At 43.3% G+C, this 18,788-nt stretch overlaps 1 protein-coding gene across 1 annotated transcript in view; it reads left to right on the plus strand.

The window, feature by feature from the left end:
* LOC140198124 (uncharacterized) overlaps window positions 1–18,788 on the plus strand; it is a 144,422-nt gene that overhangs the window by 13,677 nt on the left and 111,957 nt on the right. The window contains exons 2-4 of the mRNA XM_072259067.1: window positions 4,041–4,331; window positions 12,183–12,443; window positions 13,440–13,556. Coding sequence (XP_072115168.1) covers window positions 4,041–4,331; window positions 12,183–12,443; window positions 13,440–13,556 — 669 coding nt within the window. The remainder of the gene's footprint in view (window positions 1–4,040; window positions 4,332–12,182; window positions 12,444–13,439; window positions 13,557–18,788) is intronic.

Genomic DNA, 18,788 nt, shown 5'->3' on the forward strand with positions numbered 1-18,788 from the left:
TACCAGGAAAGTTAATGAAGAGAAGGCAGTCGATGTTGTCTACATGGACTTCAGTAAGGCCTTTGACAAGGTCCGGCATGGGAGGTTAGTTAGGAAACTTCAGTTGCTAGGTATACATGGAGAGGTGGTAAATTGGATTAGACATTGGCTCAATGGAAGAAGCCAAAGTGGTAGTAGAGAATTGCTTCTCAGAGTGGAGGCCTGTGACTAGTGGTGTGCCACAGGGATCAGTGCTGGGTCCATTTTTATTTGTCATCTATATCAATGATCTGGATGATAATGTGGTAAATTAGATCAGCAAATTTGCTGATGGTACAAAGATTGGAGGTGTAGTAGACAGTGATGAAGGTTTTCAGAGCCTGCAGAGGGACTTGGACCAGCTGGAAAAATGAGCTGAAAAATGGCAGATGGAGTTTAATACAGACAAGTGTGAGGTATTGCACTTTGGAAGGACAAACCAAGGTAGAACATACAGGGTAAATGGTAAGGCACTGAGGAGTGCAGTAGAACAGAGGGCTAAGGGAATACAGATACAAAATTCCCTAAAAGTGGCATCACAGGTAGATAAGGTCGTAAAGAGAGCTTTTGGTACATTGGCCTTTATTAATCAAAGTATTGAGTATAAGAGCTGGAATGTTATGATGAGGTTGTATAAGGCATTGGTGAGGCCGAATCTGGAGTATTGTGTTCAGTTTTGGTCACCAAATTACAGGAAGGATATAAATAAGGTTGAAAGAGTGCAGAGAAGGTTTACAAGGATGTTGCCGGGACTTGAGAAACTCAGTTACAGAGAAAGGTTGAATAGGTTAGGACTTTATTCCCTGGAGCGTAGAAAAATGAGGGGAGATTTGATAGAGGTATATAAATTTACGATGGGTATAGATAGGGTGAATGCAAGCAGGCTTTTTCCACTGAGACAAGGGGAGAGAAAAACCAGAGGACATGGGTTAAGGGTGAGGGGGGAAAAGTTTAAAGGGAACATTGGTGGGGGGGGCTTCTTTCCACAGAGAGTGGTGGGAGTATGGAATGAGTTGCCAGATGAGGTGGTAAATGCGGGTTCTTTTTTAATATTTAAGAATAAATTGGACAGATACATGGATGGGAGGTGTATGGAGGGATATGGTCCGTGTGCAGGTCAGCGGGACTAGGCAGAAAATAGTTGGCAGAGCCAAGAAAGGCCAAGAGGCCTGTTGTTGTGCTGTAGTTTTTCTATGGTTTCTATGGTTTCTATGAAGGAGGTTGGAGGAGGTAGTAATGAGTTGCTATTCAGATTGGAGGCCTGTGACCTGTGATGTACTGCAAGGATCAGCCCTGAATCCACAGCACACGGTTTGCTGCTTAATGGATTCCTGTCATCGTGGAGAGGTTTGCAGAATCTGGTCAAATGTGAAGGGTGTAGCCCGGAGGAGAGGTCTTGGACGCTCTCCAGTTTTATATTAGTTCCATCGCTCATGGAAATATTCTACTGGACCCATTGGATTGTCCTGGGCCATTGGGTATCTGCCGTAAGGGGGTATCCTGTCAGGACTGCACAGACAATCACCTCCCTGTTTCAATCCAGTTAACAGGAGTGACCTGCCACTCATTTCTAACTCATCACCTGCAGCCTATTTAAACCCAGATTTCATCCACAATCACTGTTCACACATACAGACCAGCCAGCCTCAACCAGTTATTCCTAGCCTTCTATTGCCTTGTCGTGTTGAGTTTCTGTTCTCTCTTGTTTTGTGGCCCCCCATGTTTTATCATTTTACAGTTTATTATTAAAGTGATCACCCCAGCTGCTCTGTGTTTGGGTCAAGTCTCCTCTACAGTTCCTGACAGTCTGGGGCTTTGTGGTAACTTTCTTGGGAAGTTGCATGATTACATTTTGACTGAAACACTCTGCTCTGGTTAATTAACACGTACACCTCACCCGTGTGGAGCGAGAGACTGGCCATCCTCGAGCCTCTCCCACCACTGCCGGTGACGTCACAGCTGGTCATTCTGGTTGGTGACTTCAACTGCATCATCGATGTAGCTGGTAGTGCCGACAGCAGGCTGGACAGCACCTCCAGATCCCTGATGAAAACAGTTAAAATAGACAAGCTGCACAATGCCTTCAGCACCCCTTCAGAAGGATGGTGATGGTTTACCGACTGAGTTGTACTCGGCTACGTGGACTGATGGGCCCAAACCTGCTGGAAGTGTACAATGCAATACTTCCAGCTGGCAGCACATCAGACTCCACGAGGAAGGGCAGCATTCCCCTCATATACAAGTAATAGGTGCAAAGGGGTGACATCAGAAATCGGAGACCCATTTTACTGTTGAATGTAGGCTATAAGATCCTGTCCAAGGCCATCACCAATTAGGACAAGTCTGTTCTGATCCACCTGTGCTGTACCTGGCAGGAAGATCTCATCCACAAACTGCATCAGCACAGGAGCACCACAGGGCTGTGTGCTTTGCCCCCTGCTTTACTCGCTTTGCACTGACGACTGTGTGGCTAAGTACAGCTCCAATACCACTTTCAAGTTTGCTGACAACACCACTGTCTTAGGCTGAGTCAAATGTGATAAATCAGCCTCTACTTCCTCAGGAGTTGGCAAAGATTCAGCATGACATTTAAAACTCTGACAAACCACTATAGATGTGTGGTGGAGAGTATATTGACTGGTTGTGTCACAGCCTGGTATGGAAACACCAATGCCTTTCAATCGTAGATCCTCCAAAAGGTATCAAATATGGTCCAGTCCACCATCAAGGAAATCCCTCCCAACCACTGAGCACATCTACACAGAGTGCTGTTACAGGAAAGCAGCATTCATCATCAGGAACTCCCACCACCCAGGTTGTGGCCTCTTCTCACTGCGGCCATCAGGAAGAATTACAGGAGCCTCAGGACTCACACCACCAGGTTCAGGAACAGTTATTACCCCTCAACCATCATCAGGCTCTTGAAACAAAGAGGATAACTTCACTCAACTTCACTTGTCCCGTTATTGTAATGTTCCCACAACCAATGGACTCACTTTCAAAGACTGTTCATCTCATGTTCTTGATATTTATTGCTTATTTATTACTATTATTAATTTGTATTTGCACAGCTTTTTGCACATTGGATGGGGGTGGGCATTCTTTGATTAATTTGTGTTTCTTGTAGTTACTGTGAATGCCCACAAGAGAATAAATCTTATTGTTGTATATGGTTACATATATATACTTTGCTAATGAATTTACTTTGTATTTTGAGCTTTGAATAATTGCCTGGACTGGACTGGGAAGATAAAACTGAAATTGGGACTGTGGGGAGGGCTTTCTCTATCAATATCTGGGAAGAACCTGGTCATCAGGTGTGAGGGGCTTTCAGGCTGCTGTACTTGGTGCAAGTGTTGCCCATGTCCCGCTCCTCCAGCTTGAGAATCACCCGAGCTGTTTTCAGGTTCATCTGGGGGTCCGAGATGGAGTGGGTGAGGCGCAGATCACAACGCACAAATCCCTGTATAACGGGAGCAAAAATTTACCCAATGTGTCCCTCACCCTGATGACCAACTTCATGTGTGGCTGCATCAGGCTGTGTGTGGAACCTAAATACACGGGCACCAGGTACCACAATGTGCTGAGGTTCTGCCTGTCCCCTGTGTTGCCAAGGTGATGAAACTGAGGGATGTTCCTGAAAAGGGGATGAATGAACCCCAGAGAAATCTGAAGGTGTGGCAGTTCAACTTTCTGAGAGATGGAGAATAGAGAAATTTGAAGCCAGTGAATTGACAGTTTTGGAGCCAGTGTAGATCAGAAGCACTGGGATCTGGCTTGAACAGGTATAGTGTGAGAGTGTTGGATCTGCCAAAGTTGATGAGGGGTTTGAAGTGGGAGGCTGGGCCGGAAAGAATTTTCACAACACTCTTATCTGAAAGACAAGTTCCTGTAACCCTGTAAAGAGTGGCACAATATCCATTCAGTATTATGTTCTCATTTGCTGTAGTTTCACAATGGTCTCTGTTTAAGTGTTTCACAGCCACCACATTTTAAATGAGTACAATTATTTTTATTAACAGATAAAGTTAAAGAAGAGGTTGGTCTCCTTGGCTCATCAGTTTTACTGGATCCTGAACTCAAAGTTGATCCCAGCAAGAGTGAAATACTTTGGACTTTCATCAGCAGGAGCATTTTGCATCATGTCCCAGGTCACAGCTTAGTGGAACCGAGTGACCAGTTCAAGTCTCGTCTGCACTTTAATACTTCTAATGGTGCTCTGACTGTGAAAGGATCAGAACATGGTGACCAAGGAGATTACACCTTCATGGTGGATGGACAAGAGCTGAGAATAATACAACTGCGCCTCTTTGGTAGGTAGCTTTATGTTTCATAGAATGTACAACGTCATTCAGGCCATTTGGCCCACAATGTTATGCTAACTTTTTAACCTATTCCAAGAAAAATCTAACCCTTCCCTCCCTCATAGACATCCATTTTATTTCCATCCGTGTGTTTATTCAGGATGTGATTGGGTACAGAATTCATCATAGTTTTTGCGGTTGTATTTTCCAGTTGAGGCTAAGTTGGGTGACTCCCCTGATAGAATAAACAGTGAGGTGTCAGATATTGAATGCAGCCGTCATTCAACCCCATCACTGTGATGTACCTGTCATCCCAAGGAGGAGCCCGTTCGGGATTTGATCCAACGTTCATTGCTGCACTGGTGGGATGAGAGAAGAAGAACTGTTTGTCAAACCTGAGGCTTGGGTTTTCTGTTGGAGAGAACAGAAGGAAATGGTTGTGAAGTGAAAGTGTGGATGGATGGAAATGGTGGAGAAATGGAAAAAGTAGCAAGAGAAGGGATGGGAGTGGAGGGAGGTACAAAATGCATCAGATCAGTGTGGGAAATGGTGAAAGGGGCATGACATGATGATGACAGAAATTTCAATAACAATGATAATAATAAAATGAACTTTATTTATTGAGTACTTTTCACACAGATGATGTAGTTCAAAGTGCTTCGAAGTGGGATAAAAGTACAAATATGTAAAATAAAATAAAATAAAAATAAACATGCAAATAAAAGAGAAAACAATGTTCATTAAAAGCAAGGTTGAATAAATAGCTTTTAAGCTGACATTTAAAAAGTGTCAACTGAGTCTGAATCACTTATAGTTTTAGGTATTGAATTCCACAGTTTAGGAGAGTAGTTCAAAAAAAGCTGACCTGCCTATTTTCTTCTGAGGGAGATTTTTTATTTCATTTTAAGAGACCGGTGGAAGAAAACCTGAGAGCCTGAGCAGGATTATGAAAGGAAAGTGATTCTATGATGTACTCAGGTCACAAACCATTAAGAGTTTTATAAACAGAGAAGACAAGATTAATACTAACTTTAAAAGATACAGAAAGCTCCTGGAGCTGCCAGATTCCACCCCACCTAATTTTTATTGGCATGTTTATGTGGGATATAACCATTGTCTGCACTGTGAAGTCAGTGCTATTACAAAGGAAAAAGTGCTAGGCAAACTGAAAGGTCTTAAGGCGGATAAGTCACCTGGGCCAGATGGACTACATCCCAGAATCCTGAGAGAGGTTGCTGAAGAGATAATGGATGCATTGGTCATGATTTTTCAAAAGTCACTTTATTCTGGCATGGTCCCAGAGGACTAGAAGATTGCAAATGTCACTCCACTCTTTAAGACACTAAGATCATAAGGTATAGGAGCTGAAGTAGACCACTCAGCCCATCCAGTCTGCTCTGCCATTCAATCATGGGCTGATCCAGTTATTGCAGTCATCCCCACTCCCCTGCTTTCACCCCACAGCCTGCTTTCACAACATCCCCTGGATAATAAAGAACCTATTCATCTCTGTCTTAAATGCACCCAATGACTTGGCTTCCACAGCCACTCATGGCAACAAATTCCATAGATTTACCATCCTCTGACTAAAGTAATTTCTCTGCGTCTCTATTCTAAATGAATGTCCTTCAATCCTGAAGTCGTGGCCTCTTGTCCTAGACTCCCGTACCATGGGAAATAACTTTGCCATATCTAATCTGTTTTGGCCTTTAAGCATTCAGGATGTTTCTATGAGATCCCCCCTTATTTTCCTGAACTCCAGGGAATACAGCCCAACAGCTGCCAGATGTTCCTCATACGGTATCCCTTTCATTCCTGGAATCATTCTTGTGAATCTTCTCTGAACCTTCCCCAATGTCAGTATATCCTTTCTAAAATTAGGAACCTAAAACTGCACACAATACTTCAAGTGTCATCTCACGAGTGCCTTATAGAGCCTCAACATCACATCCTTGCTTTTATATTCTATACCTCTAGAAATGAATGCCAACATTGCACTCGCCTTCACCAGCGACTCAATCTGGAGCTTAACCTTTAGGGTATCCTGCGCAAGGACTCTCAAGACTATTTGCATCTCTGCATTTTGTATTCTCTCCCCATCTAAATAACAGTCTTCCCATTTATTTCTTCCACCAAAGTGCATGACCATACACTTTCCAACATTGTGTTTCATTCGCCACTTCTTTGCCCATTCCCCTAAACTATCTAAGTATCTCTGCAGGCTCTCTGTTTCCTCAACACTACCCGCTTCTCCACCTATCTTTCTATCATCGGCAAATTTAGCCACAAATCCATTAATCCCTTAGTCCAAATCATTGACATACATCGTAAAAAGCAGCAGTCCCAACACCGACCCCTGTTGAACTCCACTGGTAACCGGCAGCCAGTCAAAGTAGGATCCTTTTACTCCCACTCACAGTTTTCTGCCGATCAGCCAATGCTCCACCCATGCTAGTAACTCCCCTGTAATTCCATGGGCTCTTACCTTGCTAAGCAGACTTATGTGTGGCACCCTGTCAAAGACATTCTGAAAATCCAAGTACACCACATCCACTGCATCTCCTTTGTCTACCCTGCTTGTAATTTTCTCAAAAAATTGCAGCAGGTTAGTCAGGCAGGATTTTCCTTTCAGGAAACCATACTGGCTTTGGCCTATCTTGTCATGTGCCCCCAGGTATTCCTTAATCTCACCCCCAACAATCAATTCCAACAACTTCCCAACCACTGATGTCAGGCTAACAGATCTATAGTTTAGTTCCTGCTGCCTCCCACCTTTCTTAAGTAACGGAGTAACATTTGCAATTTTCCAGTCATCCAGTACAATGCCAGAATCTATCCATTCTTGAAAGATCATTGTTAATGCCTCTGCAATCTTTCTAGCTACTTCCTTCATATGTACATTCCATCAGGTCCAGGAGATTTATCCACCCTCAGACCATTAAGCTTCCAGAGCCACCTTCTCAGTCGTAATTTTCACTGCACATACTTCATTTCCCTGACACTCTTGAATATCCAGTCTACTGCAGATGTCTTCTACTGTGAAGATAGATGCAAAATATGCATTCATTTCCTCTGCCACCTCTGCGTCTCTCATTACAATATCTCCAGTGTCATTTTGAATTCGTCCTATATCTACCCTGGACTCTCCTTTACCCTTCATATACTTAAAAAAACTTTTAGTATCTTATTTGATATTAGTCAACATCTTCTTTTCATAATTCATCTTTTCCTTCTTAATGACCTTCTTGGTTTCCTTCTGCAAGTTCCTAAATGCTTCCCAATTCTCTATCTTCCCACTAGCTTTGGCTTGCTTGTATACCCGCTCTTTTGCTTTTCCTTTGGCTCCAACTTCACTTGTCAGCCATGGTAGTGTTCTTCTTCCATTTGAAAATTTCTTCTTATTTGGAATATATCTGTCTTGCACTTCCCTCATTTTTCACAGAAACTCCAGCCATTGCTGCTCTGCTGTCCTTCCTGCTAGTGTCCATTTCCAGTTAACTTTGGCCAGTTCCCCTTAAGAAGGGAGGAAGGCAAATCAGGGAAATTATAGTCCAATTTGCCTAACCTCAGTGGTTGGGAACATTTTGGAGTTTATTGTTAAGGATGAGGTTTTGAGGTATTTGGAGACTAATGATAAAATAAGTCAAAGTCAGCATGGTTTCTATGAAGCGAAATCTTTCCTGACAAATTCTGGCATGGATAGCAGAATGGCTGACAGGCTGGAAGCAGCGAGTGGGAATAAAAGGAGACTTTTCTGGTTGGTTGCCGGTGACTAGTGGTGTTCCTCGGGGGGGGGGGGGGGTGGTCAGTATTGGAACCGTTGCATTTCACATTGTTTGTCAGTGATTTAGATAATGGAATTGATGGCTTTGTGACAAAGTTTGCAGATGACACAAAGATAAGTGGAGAGATAGATAGTGCTGAAAAAGCAATGTGATTTCAGCAGGACTTAGACAAATTGGAAGAATGGGCAAAAATGTGGCAGATGGAGTACAGTGTTGTGAAATGTATGATAGTGCATTTTGGTAAAAGGAACAATAGTGCGGAATATTATCTAAATGGGGAGAAGGTTCAAACATCAGCGGTGCAGAGGGAATTAGGAGACCTCATGCAAAACTCCCAGAAGGTTAATTTACAGGTTGAATCTGTGGCACTGAAGGCAAATGTAATGATAGCATTTATTTCAAGGGGAATGGAATTTCAAGGGGAGATAATACTGAGCCATCATAAGACACTAGTCAGGCTGCACTTGGAGTATTGTTAACAGTTTTGGGCCCCATATCTCAGAAAGGATATTTTGTCATTGGATAGTCCAAAGGAAATTCACGAGAATGATTCTGAGAATGAAGGGGTTAACATATGTAGGGCGTTTGGCAGCTTTGGTCCTGTACTCACTGGAATTTAGAAGAGTGTTGGGGGATCTCATTGAAACCTATCAAAAGTTACAAGGGTTAGATAGGGCGGATGTGGAGAGGATGTTCCCTCTGGTGGGGGTATCCAGAACTAGAGGGTACAGCCTCAAAATTGCTGGGCAACCCTCTAGAACAGAGGTAAGGAAGAATTTTTTTTTTAGCCAGACAGTAGTAAGTCTGTGGAATGCTCTGCCACAGACTGCAGTGAAGGCTAATTCCATGTCTATATTTAAGGCAAAAGTTGATCGTTTCTTGATTGGTCAGAGTATCAAAGGATATGGCGAGAAGTCATATGTATGCAGTTGAGTGTGATCCGTGATCAGCCATGATGGAATGGCAGAGCAGACTCGATGGGCTGAATGGCCTAATTCTGCTCCTACAGTGTGTCTTATGGACATATGGATACGTTCTGGGGCACTCTAGTGAAGATCGCTTTGCCCTGCAGTCTGCAGTGGGCTCGTGGTCCGACGCTGATCTGAACTCAGCCGAACTCTCACAACACGCTGGAGGAACTCAGCAGGTCGGGCAGCATCCGTGGAAAAGATCAGTCGATATTTCGGGCCGGAACCCTTCAAGTCCTGACGAAACGCCGACCGATCTTTTCCACGGAAGCTGCCTGACCCGTTGAGTTCCTCCAGCATGTTGTGAGTGTTGCTTTGACCCCAACATCTGCAGATTATTTTGTGTTTTTGAACTCAGCTGAAGACTACTGCACTCCTGGTTTGATTTTCGATATTGTGTGTGTCGTTTGCTTGCTTTTTTCTGTTTGTGAATGTAAGGGGGTTTCGATTTTTATGTTACTGCGGAGGCTAATTAAAATGGCGTCCTTGTTATGTTAATCTGGGGAATGCGGCTTTGTTGTCTTAAACGCTGAGAAAGTTTGCAGCTTGTTGTGGTTTAGAGGGTGATAAGGAATACGTTATTAACCAATTGAGATAGTTGTTATGGTTTTGGTGTATTTGAAGATACTGTTTGCGAGGGAGTTTTGGGGGCAGAAGGCGGGAGAGCGAGACAGAGGATGGACGAGGTGCTGTGAGTCAGCTAACAGGGTCGGACCCCGAGCAAGGAGACGGAGACGGATTCGTGTGGAGTGTCTGGTCGACCACCGTTGCTGGTCCCAGGCGGCCGGTCGAGGTGGTCCGAGGGGGTCGCAGGGTGAAGAAGAAGGTCCTTGAGCTCCAACGGTTTTTGTGCACGAAAAGATTGAACTTTGATAAGTGTGGCACCTTTTATTTTCCTTTTATATTTTATTCTCTTTTAATTATATAGTTCCAGTAATATCTATAAACTGTAAATCATTTAATTGCATCTGGTGTATTGTCTGTTATCTGGGCGGGGTGGGGTACCTCACACAGCATCCACACAAACTAATTGCCCAGTTTGCCGGGGCCGAGGCAGTTTCCCTAGACGACAGCGAGCCGAGCGACCCTGAGGGTGGCCAGGGGGGCTACACGAAATTTGTTCTTTTTTGCGCGTAGGGTGCCTGATGTTTTCTTGAACAGGTTCCATGGTGTTTCTTTATGTGACGGCTTGCGCGAGGATGAATCTCAGAGTTCTACTCTGTATGCATACTTTGAGTCTTTGAATCTTTGAATCCTGCAACAGCGCTCTTTGTACATTTGCTCAATGGTGGGGAGGGCTTCACTCATGTTGGACTGGGTCATATCCATGGCTTTCTGTAGGATTTTCCATACAAGGGCATTGGTGTTTCCATTTGCTGTAGTGCAGCCAGTCAATATGCTCTCCAACGCACATCTATAGAAGTTTGTCAAAGTTTCAGGTGACATGCTGAATCTTCACAAGCTTCTAAGAAATTAGAGGCACTGTTATGTTTTCTTTGTCTTTTATCCTGTCTTTAACTTCCCTTGTCACCCACGGAAGCCTCATCTCCCTTTAGAATACCTCTTCATCTACGGGATATATCTATCTGACACCTTCCGAATTGCGCCAAGAAACTCCAGTCTTTGCTGTTCTGCTGCCGTCCCGGACAGTGACCTCTTCCAACCGACTTTGGCCTGTTTTTCTCTCAGGCCTCTGTAATTCCCTTTACTCCACTGTAATATTGATATATTTTCGCCATCTCAAACTGCAGGGTGAATTCTGTCATATTATGATCGCTAATATCTCCCAAGGATTCCTTTAACTTAAGCTCTCATTTGTGACACAACACCCATTCCAGAATTACTTTTCCCCTAGTGGGATCAACCACAAGTTATTCTAAAAAGCTATCTCATATGCATTCTACAGATTTCCTCTCTTGGAATCCAGCACAAACCTGATTTTCCCAACCTACATGCATATTGCAATCCCCCATGACTATCACAACATTGTCCTTATTACAGGATTTTTCTATTTCCCCTTGAAATTTAAACCCTACATCCTGTCTACTGTTTGGAGACCTCTATATAACTCCCATCAGGGTCTTTTTACCCTTACAGTCTCTTCACTCTACCCACAAGGATTCTACATCTTTCAATCCTATGTCACCTTTTTCTGGTGATATGATTTCATATATCATCAACAAATCCACCTCACTACCTATGCCTACCTGCCTGTCCCTTCGATGCAAGGTGTATCCTTGGATTCTAAGCTCATAGCTATGATCTTCTTTCAGCCACATCTCAGTGATGCCCACAAACCCATACCTAACAATCTCGAACTGCACGACAAGATTATCTGCCTTATTCTGTATATTGCGTGTATTCAAATATATCATCATTAGTCCTGTATTCATCACCTTTTTTAATTTTTCACCCATGGTACACTTCATCTCATCCCACTGACTATAATTTTGCCCCATCATCTGCCTGTCTTTCCTGACAGTTTCACTGCACATTATCTAGTTGTATACCAACTGCCCACCGAGATTGAATCCTCCCCAACAGTTCGAGCAAACTTGACTGCAAGGATATTGGTCCCTCTCAGCTTCAGGTGCAAATTGTCCTCTTTGTACAGGTCATACCTTCCCCAGAAGAGATCCCAATGATCCAGAAATCTGAAACCCTGCCCCCTGCACCACTTCCTGAGCCACTCATTCATCTGTACCATCGTCCTATTCCTGCTCTGACTGGCACGTCTGTGAACCAGCAAATGAACATCTAAAGCAGAGATGAAACAGTTTTGAGTTTTTGCTTCCACAGCTTTGAAGAAGATCATTTGGAATCTTTGAATATTTTTGAGGCAGAAGTCGATGGATCCTGGATAAACAGAGAGGTGAACTGTTATCGTGGGAGATGGGAATATCTACCATCAGGTTCGCTGTGATCTTGTGCAATGGCAGAGCAGGGTCGAGGTTTAAATGGCTTTTATTTCCATTGTTGTGCATATATTTGATGTGTTGAACCGACTGTGCTTTTGTACCTTTGTACATATCTGGTGCAGTGTCACGTGGTAAGATTGCATTCTACATCAAGATAGGAATATCATGGTTTCATATTCTCTCCTTTAGATGAGCTGTCAGAAGGTTCCATATTGACCAACGTTGAATCACTGGGTTCCACGGTCGAGCTCACCTGTGATGTCTTTGGGGATTCGAGTGTGTTTCAGTGGCAAAAGAATGGAAGGAAAATTTCCGAGCATCACCAACTAACAGATGAAAACAGAACACTTGTTATCCCAAGCGCTTCATCTGAAGACTGTGGAGTGTACGCCTGCATCACAGCCAATCCTGTCAGCTCCATCCAGACAAACTACACCTTAATGTTGCGAGGTGAGCTTCATTTATGAATGACATTTTGCAGTTAAAATGTACTCCATATTGGTTTGCTGTTGAATGCAGCCGATGCAAATCAGTGCTGCAACAGAGGGAGGCAAAAGCTGAATTAATTGGGTTCACAGAATCCCAGAATAGTTATCAAAGAGAAGAAAGCAATTTGTCCCTTTAAGAATGGATTGGTTCGATCACTGAGCAAACAACTGAATCCTATTGTTCTGTTCTCTCCCCACAGCTCTGTAAATTCTTTCTTTCAGCTAATTTTCCATCCCTCTTATGAAATTACAGTTGAATATCCCTTCACTATTCCTGACGATGAATTCTAAACCCCAATATACTTTTAGTTCTTCTACCAATCACCTTCATTCCCACTCATGACTGGTTTTAGAAACTTTCACTGTGCCTTTCTTCCTCTTTATGCCTCTATCCATGAAGCCAAAGATTCTATCTTTGTCAAACTACTTTCTTAATCCTTTCTACAAATCTCATAACCCTTTTAGAATTGGTTCCTTGAGTTTGTATGCTCTTCTCATTCTTCCTACTCTTGGGAAGGGATCAATTGGCAGATAATGCACTTTACCGATCAGTTAGAACAAACTGCCCACATGTGCATTTGTGCAGTAGCCCCTAACATCAGCTGGAAAGTAGCACCAGAGTGTGTGGTGACGCTTGCAGTCTGCCTTGCCCTCAGCACATCCTCAGGTTGTGCTGGTTGTTAATGCAAACATTACATTTCATTGTATGTTGTGATCTACATCTGATAAATAAATGAATCTGAATAATCTATTCTTGACAGGTATAACGGTGCATAGTGATTAATGATTCACATAGTAGAGTCAGTCGCTGTCAGCCTGGGTCACAGATTGGTGAGATTAGTCCGGGGTTGGAACACTCCCTTCTCAACAGGAAATTATGGAATGTTATGGTTGTTGCATCATTTGTCATCCACTGCCCGTGAGACGTCTAATGATTTGAATTTAATTTTAATTTCAGGGTTTTCCCTCAAGGACATTATACTGATTGCCACATTGATTGCAGGACAGGTGATTTCTGCACCATCTCTTCATTTAGCCATGTTACCAGACCAGTGGAGGTGGAAAACGCTCGGAGGTATCTGTCATTGATTAATTTGCTCTTGCATGAACTTTCAGACACCACCCAGTAAACCTGAATGAACTTTAATATAAACAAGGGAAAATGTGGGAAATCAATTCACCACCAACCCGCCCCCCACTTCCCCTCTGTCCCAGTGACCTGTAGGATGCAATTGCCCATTTTTCCCAGTTTTGAGGTGCTTTGCAGTGACACGGAATACCTGAAACAGTCCTAGAGTCACCTCTGACCAAACTGCAGAAGATATTTGGGAGAAGTGGCCATGAGAGGAGCTGTCTTCATTCACCCGTGTTTGCTGCATTGTGTTGTCTCATCTCACTGTATCACCAAGTCTGTTCAGAGGTGGGACTGAGGGAAAGATGCCCTTTCATCCTGATGGTGGCTGTGCCTTTGGAAACAGGGACCTCTTTCACGTATACGGCAAAGTTGTGAAGGGAGATCTACTCCCCATCTAGTGTCAGAGGGTTTGAGCAGTTGTCTCTCAGACCTGCTGGTGAGTGTACAGTACATGTGGCTCTTTCTTTCAGACTCGGTGGCAATTCCTCTTGGGTGTCTGTCAAAGTATATTTTGAAAGAACCTCTCTTTCCAATGCTGTTTTCCACATGGGACACCTCTGTCTCCCAGAGTCAAAGAAGATGCAACACCTGCTTTATTACCTCTTCCTTTTCCCCATTCCTGGCACATGTATAACCCCTCAGTGTAAAGCAGTGAATGACTTGTACTCCCAATTCTATGCCCTCACAGCAGTTTCCTGCACATTGGAGAAACCATTACAGGTTGTTGGACACTTTGCAGAACACCGAGGGTAACAGTAAGCTTCCAGTTGCCCATCACTTCAGTGTTCTCTCTGATTTCCCGTCTTTAATCTCTTCTCCAGTTCCAGCAAAGCCCATTGAGGAGCAGCATCCCTTATTCCACACTGAGTCCCAAGAGATGCAATAATGAATTCATCAATTTCAGATAATCAGCCATTCCAGTTTATATGAGAACTGACCACTTCTGATACAAGATCAGAGTCTGTAACTATAATTCTGTTTTCCACTCTCCACAGATGCAGAAATGGAAAGCTAGAATTCTTTTTTTATTCCAGATTTCCAGCAATTGCAGTGTATTGTACACTGTCATTTTTCTTTTTTGTAATGTATTGTGTGAGTATTCGTAGCTTCAGAGTGCGTATGACGTCAGGACGTGAAAAAGGGTTGGATAAAAAATGGAGGTCTGGTGAATAAACGTTGGTTGTTCGATCTATACCGGTGTGCGAGTCACATAAATATTACATGGTGTCAGAAGAAAACGCGGAAAATAAAAAGGAAGAGAAGACACGTAAAAGATGTCACAGTTTCAGGCACCGTCAAGTTTAAGCCTACAAGGTAATCTTGCTGAAAACTGAAAAATATGGATCCAGGAGTCTGAGCTGTTTTGCACGGCTAGCGGCCTAGCTGAAAAGACGGAGAAAGTGCAATGTGCTACGTTTCTGCATGTGGCGGGAGAAGAGGCAATAAAAGTTTGCAACACGTTTGTCTTCCAAGATGATGAGCAAGAAAAAATTGAAGTGTTGAAAAAAAAGTTTCAAGATTACTGCGAACCGAGAAAAAACTTACCGTTTATCCGACACCGGTTCCTGCGTCTACCCTTTGGGATTTCTTCTGCAGCAGAGGTATTCCAGAGATCCGTGGCACAAATGATTGAAGGCCTAGATGGGGTGGTCAACATCATTGATGATTTGCTGATATGGGGTGACACAATTGAGGAACATGATCAGAGACAGAGGAAGCTCCTGGAGAGAGCACGTGAGTACAGCCTAAAACTGAACAAAAGTAAATGTAAGATCAGAACTACAGAGATCAAATACATAGGTCATGTGCTCAGTGCTGATGGGCTAAAACTAGATGATGAAAAGGTCAGAGCTGTGGTACAGCTACCACCACCCAAAGACAAGCAGACAAGAATTGAGGTTCATGGGCATGATACAGTATCTTGCCAAATTCATTCCCAACTCATCAGAGGTCAGCGCTCCACTCCGAAAGCTACTAGAGAGCAACACTGAATGGCATTGGGAAGACAAACAAAAGAAAAGCTTTGACACATTGAAGCAGTTGGTTACCATTGCACCAGTACTCAAGTTCTATGATGTCAATAAACCAGTGACGATGTCTGTGGATGCCAGTTCGGAAGGAATAGGAGCTGTTATACTGCAGGATGGGAGGCCTGTGGTGTATGGATCACGAGCACTTACGGACTGCCAACGCCGATATGCTCAAATCGAGAAGGAATTACTCGCCATAGTTTATGGGTGTGAGAAGTTCCACCAATATGTATATGGCAAAGAAATCCAGGTTGAGAGTGATCACAAACCACTTGAGAGCATCTTCAAGAAGCCACTCCACTAAGCTCCTATGAGACTGCAAAGCATGCTTCTCAAGATACAGAGGTACACTCTCACAGTCACCCATAAGCCAGGAAAAGAACTGCACATCGCTGATGCTTTGAGTCGTGCTTACTTCAAAGAGCAAAAGGAAGAGTTGCTAGGAAGAGAGCTGGAGGTCAACTGGGTTACACCTCAGCTACCCATCTCTGAGGAGAAGTTGAACATGTTCAGGAAAGTGACTGCAGATGATCCTGCTAAATGCTAAATGCTAAGAGACCTTACAATGAATGGATGGCCAACAGAAAGAAAAAATGTTCCAAAGGAAATGCAGAAATACTGGACATTTAAAGAGGAAATCAGCTATGCATCAGGACTAATGTTCAAAATGGCAAAACTCATCGTACCAAACCAAATGAGACAGGAAATGCTCAACAGAATTCATGAGTCACACCTGGGGATAGTGAAATGTAAAGAAAGAGCAAGAGACATTCTCTATTGGCCAGGTATGTCAACTCAGATAGAGGACATTGTGTCTCAGTGTGCTGTCTGTAATGAAATCAAAAACAGCAATCCAAGAGAGCCTCTGCTTCCCCACCCACTACCAGGAAGACCATGGGAGAAGATTGGCACAGATCTCTTTCGCTACAATGGTACAGAATATCCGCTTTGTGTGGACTACTATTCAAAATATTTGGAGATCACCAAGTTAAGTGACACATCCAGTTGAGGGGTCATTACTGCAATGAGGTCGACCTTTGCAAGACATGGGATTCCCGATATCGTCGTTAGTGACAATGGTCCACAATATGCCAGTGGTGAGTTCAGAGGGTTCTCAGAATGCTGTGAATTTCAACATGTTACTTCCAGTCCAGGGCACGCTTAGTCTAATGGACAAGCAGAGAGAACTGTACAAACTGTCAAGAACATGCTCAAGAAGGCACATAGCAGCAACGGTGACCCTTACATTGCTCTGTTTGAATACCGTAACACACCGATTGAGGGTGTGGGGTTCTCTCCTGCGCAGTTGTTGATGGGACGTCGTCTGAAGTCCAAACTGCCAACATCTACAACTCTACTGACTCCTGAAGGTAATGCTCAACTACATGACAAGCAAAAGTACAAGCAAATAATGCAAAAGAGCTACTATGACAGACATACAATACAGTTGCCAGATCTACATACAGATGAAAATGTCAGAATACAGAGAGGGGACACTTGGCAACCAGCTGTGGTTGTGAACAGACATCAACAACCAAAATCCTTCATAGTTTGCACGCCGGATGGAAGAGTCTACGGGAGGAACAGGAAGCATCTGCTGAAGACAGGCGAGAATGAGTTTCCACGTACAGATGCACGGGACATTTCCACAGATACAGACATGGAAACAAACGACACCAAGAATGACGCAGACCCCAAAAACACAGAGGTCATTCGAGAGACTGACACGGATGAAGGTCAAGCACAGTCACAGTTGTATCGCACACGGTCTGGGAGACAAGTCAAACTTCCAGCTAGATGCAGAGAGTAGACATACAGTTTGAGGCAAAGTCACACATGTCATAAGTTCCAAGGGGTGAAATAAAAGGTTTATTAGTCTATGTTAGTAAAAGAAAATACACTGCTGTTAGTATTGTAAAATACAATGCCAAATACAGTACAAGAAGGTAAGATTTTTTTAGTTTATGTCGTGGTTGTTGCACTGTAGGAAGGGCATACCTAGAGGCATTGTTTTGGTAATTCACAGTGTTGTAAAAAAAAATCTTGAGAAGGGGGATGTAATGTATTGTGTGAGTATTCGTAGCTTCAGAGTGCGTATGACGTCAGGACGTGGAAAAGGGTTTACAAAAAAATGGAAGTCTGGTGAATAAACGTTGATTGTTCAATCTATACCGGTGTGCGAGTCACATAAATATTACATTTTTCTCTTTGATTTCTCAGGATTTCTCTCACTCTTCTCTGTGACTGGAAACATCAGATCTCTGCACAAATGTTGTTTGTACTGCTGAGTACCTCCAGCATTTTCTATGATACACTCAGTGACCACTTTATCAGCTGCCTCCTGTACCTAATAAAGTGGCCACTGAGTGTGTGTTCATGGTCTTCTGCTGCTGTAGCCCATCCACTTCAAGGTTCGATATGTTGTCTGTCAAAGATGTTCTGCTGCACACCACTGTTGTAACACGTGGTTATTTGAATTACTGTCACCTTCCTGTCAACTTGATACAGCCTGGCCATTGTCCTCTGACCTTTCAAAGTTTTTGCCCACCAAACTGTCACTCACTGGATTTTGTTTTTTTTTTTCTTTTTAGGCCATTCTCTATAAATCCTAGAGACTGTTGTACATGACAATCTCAGTAGATCAGCAGTTTCTGAGATACTCAAACCACCACATCTGGCACCAACAATCATTCTACAGTCAAAGTCACTTGGATCACATTTCTGCCCCATTCTAGGGTTTGGTCTGAACAACAATTGAACCTCATGACAATGTTTGAATGCTATTATGCATTGAGTTACTGCCACATGATTGGCTGATTAGATATTCACATTAACGAGCAGGTGTACAGGTGTACCTAATTAAGTGGCCACTAAGTGTATTTCAGATTCTCAACATGTGGGGTTTTCCAGTCACTGTATTGTTTTGGACACATTCAAGACATTGTGTTCAGCTCCAGTCACCAGGCAACCGGATGGATTTGAATGACCAGACAGTGACGTTGCCATGGCTGAGCTGCAGGATTTTGCTTTTATTTAAATGCAGAAAGGTGACGATGGGAGATTTCAATGTAAGATGATCAATATCTGAGGAGAAGAAACCATTAACAATGTCAGTTAATATTTGCCCTGGAAGAGAAGTTGG

This window comes from Mobula birostris, chromosome 5 (assembly GCF_030028105.1).
Source record: "Mobula birostris isolate sMobBir1 chromosome 5, sMobBir1.hap1, whole genome shotgun sequence".
In the NCBI taxonomy this organism is placed as follows: Eukaryota; Metazoa; Chordata; class Chondrichthyes; order Myliobatiformes; family Myliobatidae; genus Mobula; species Mobula birostris.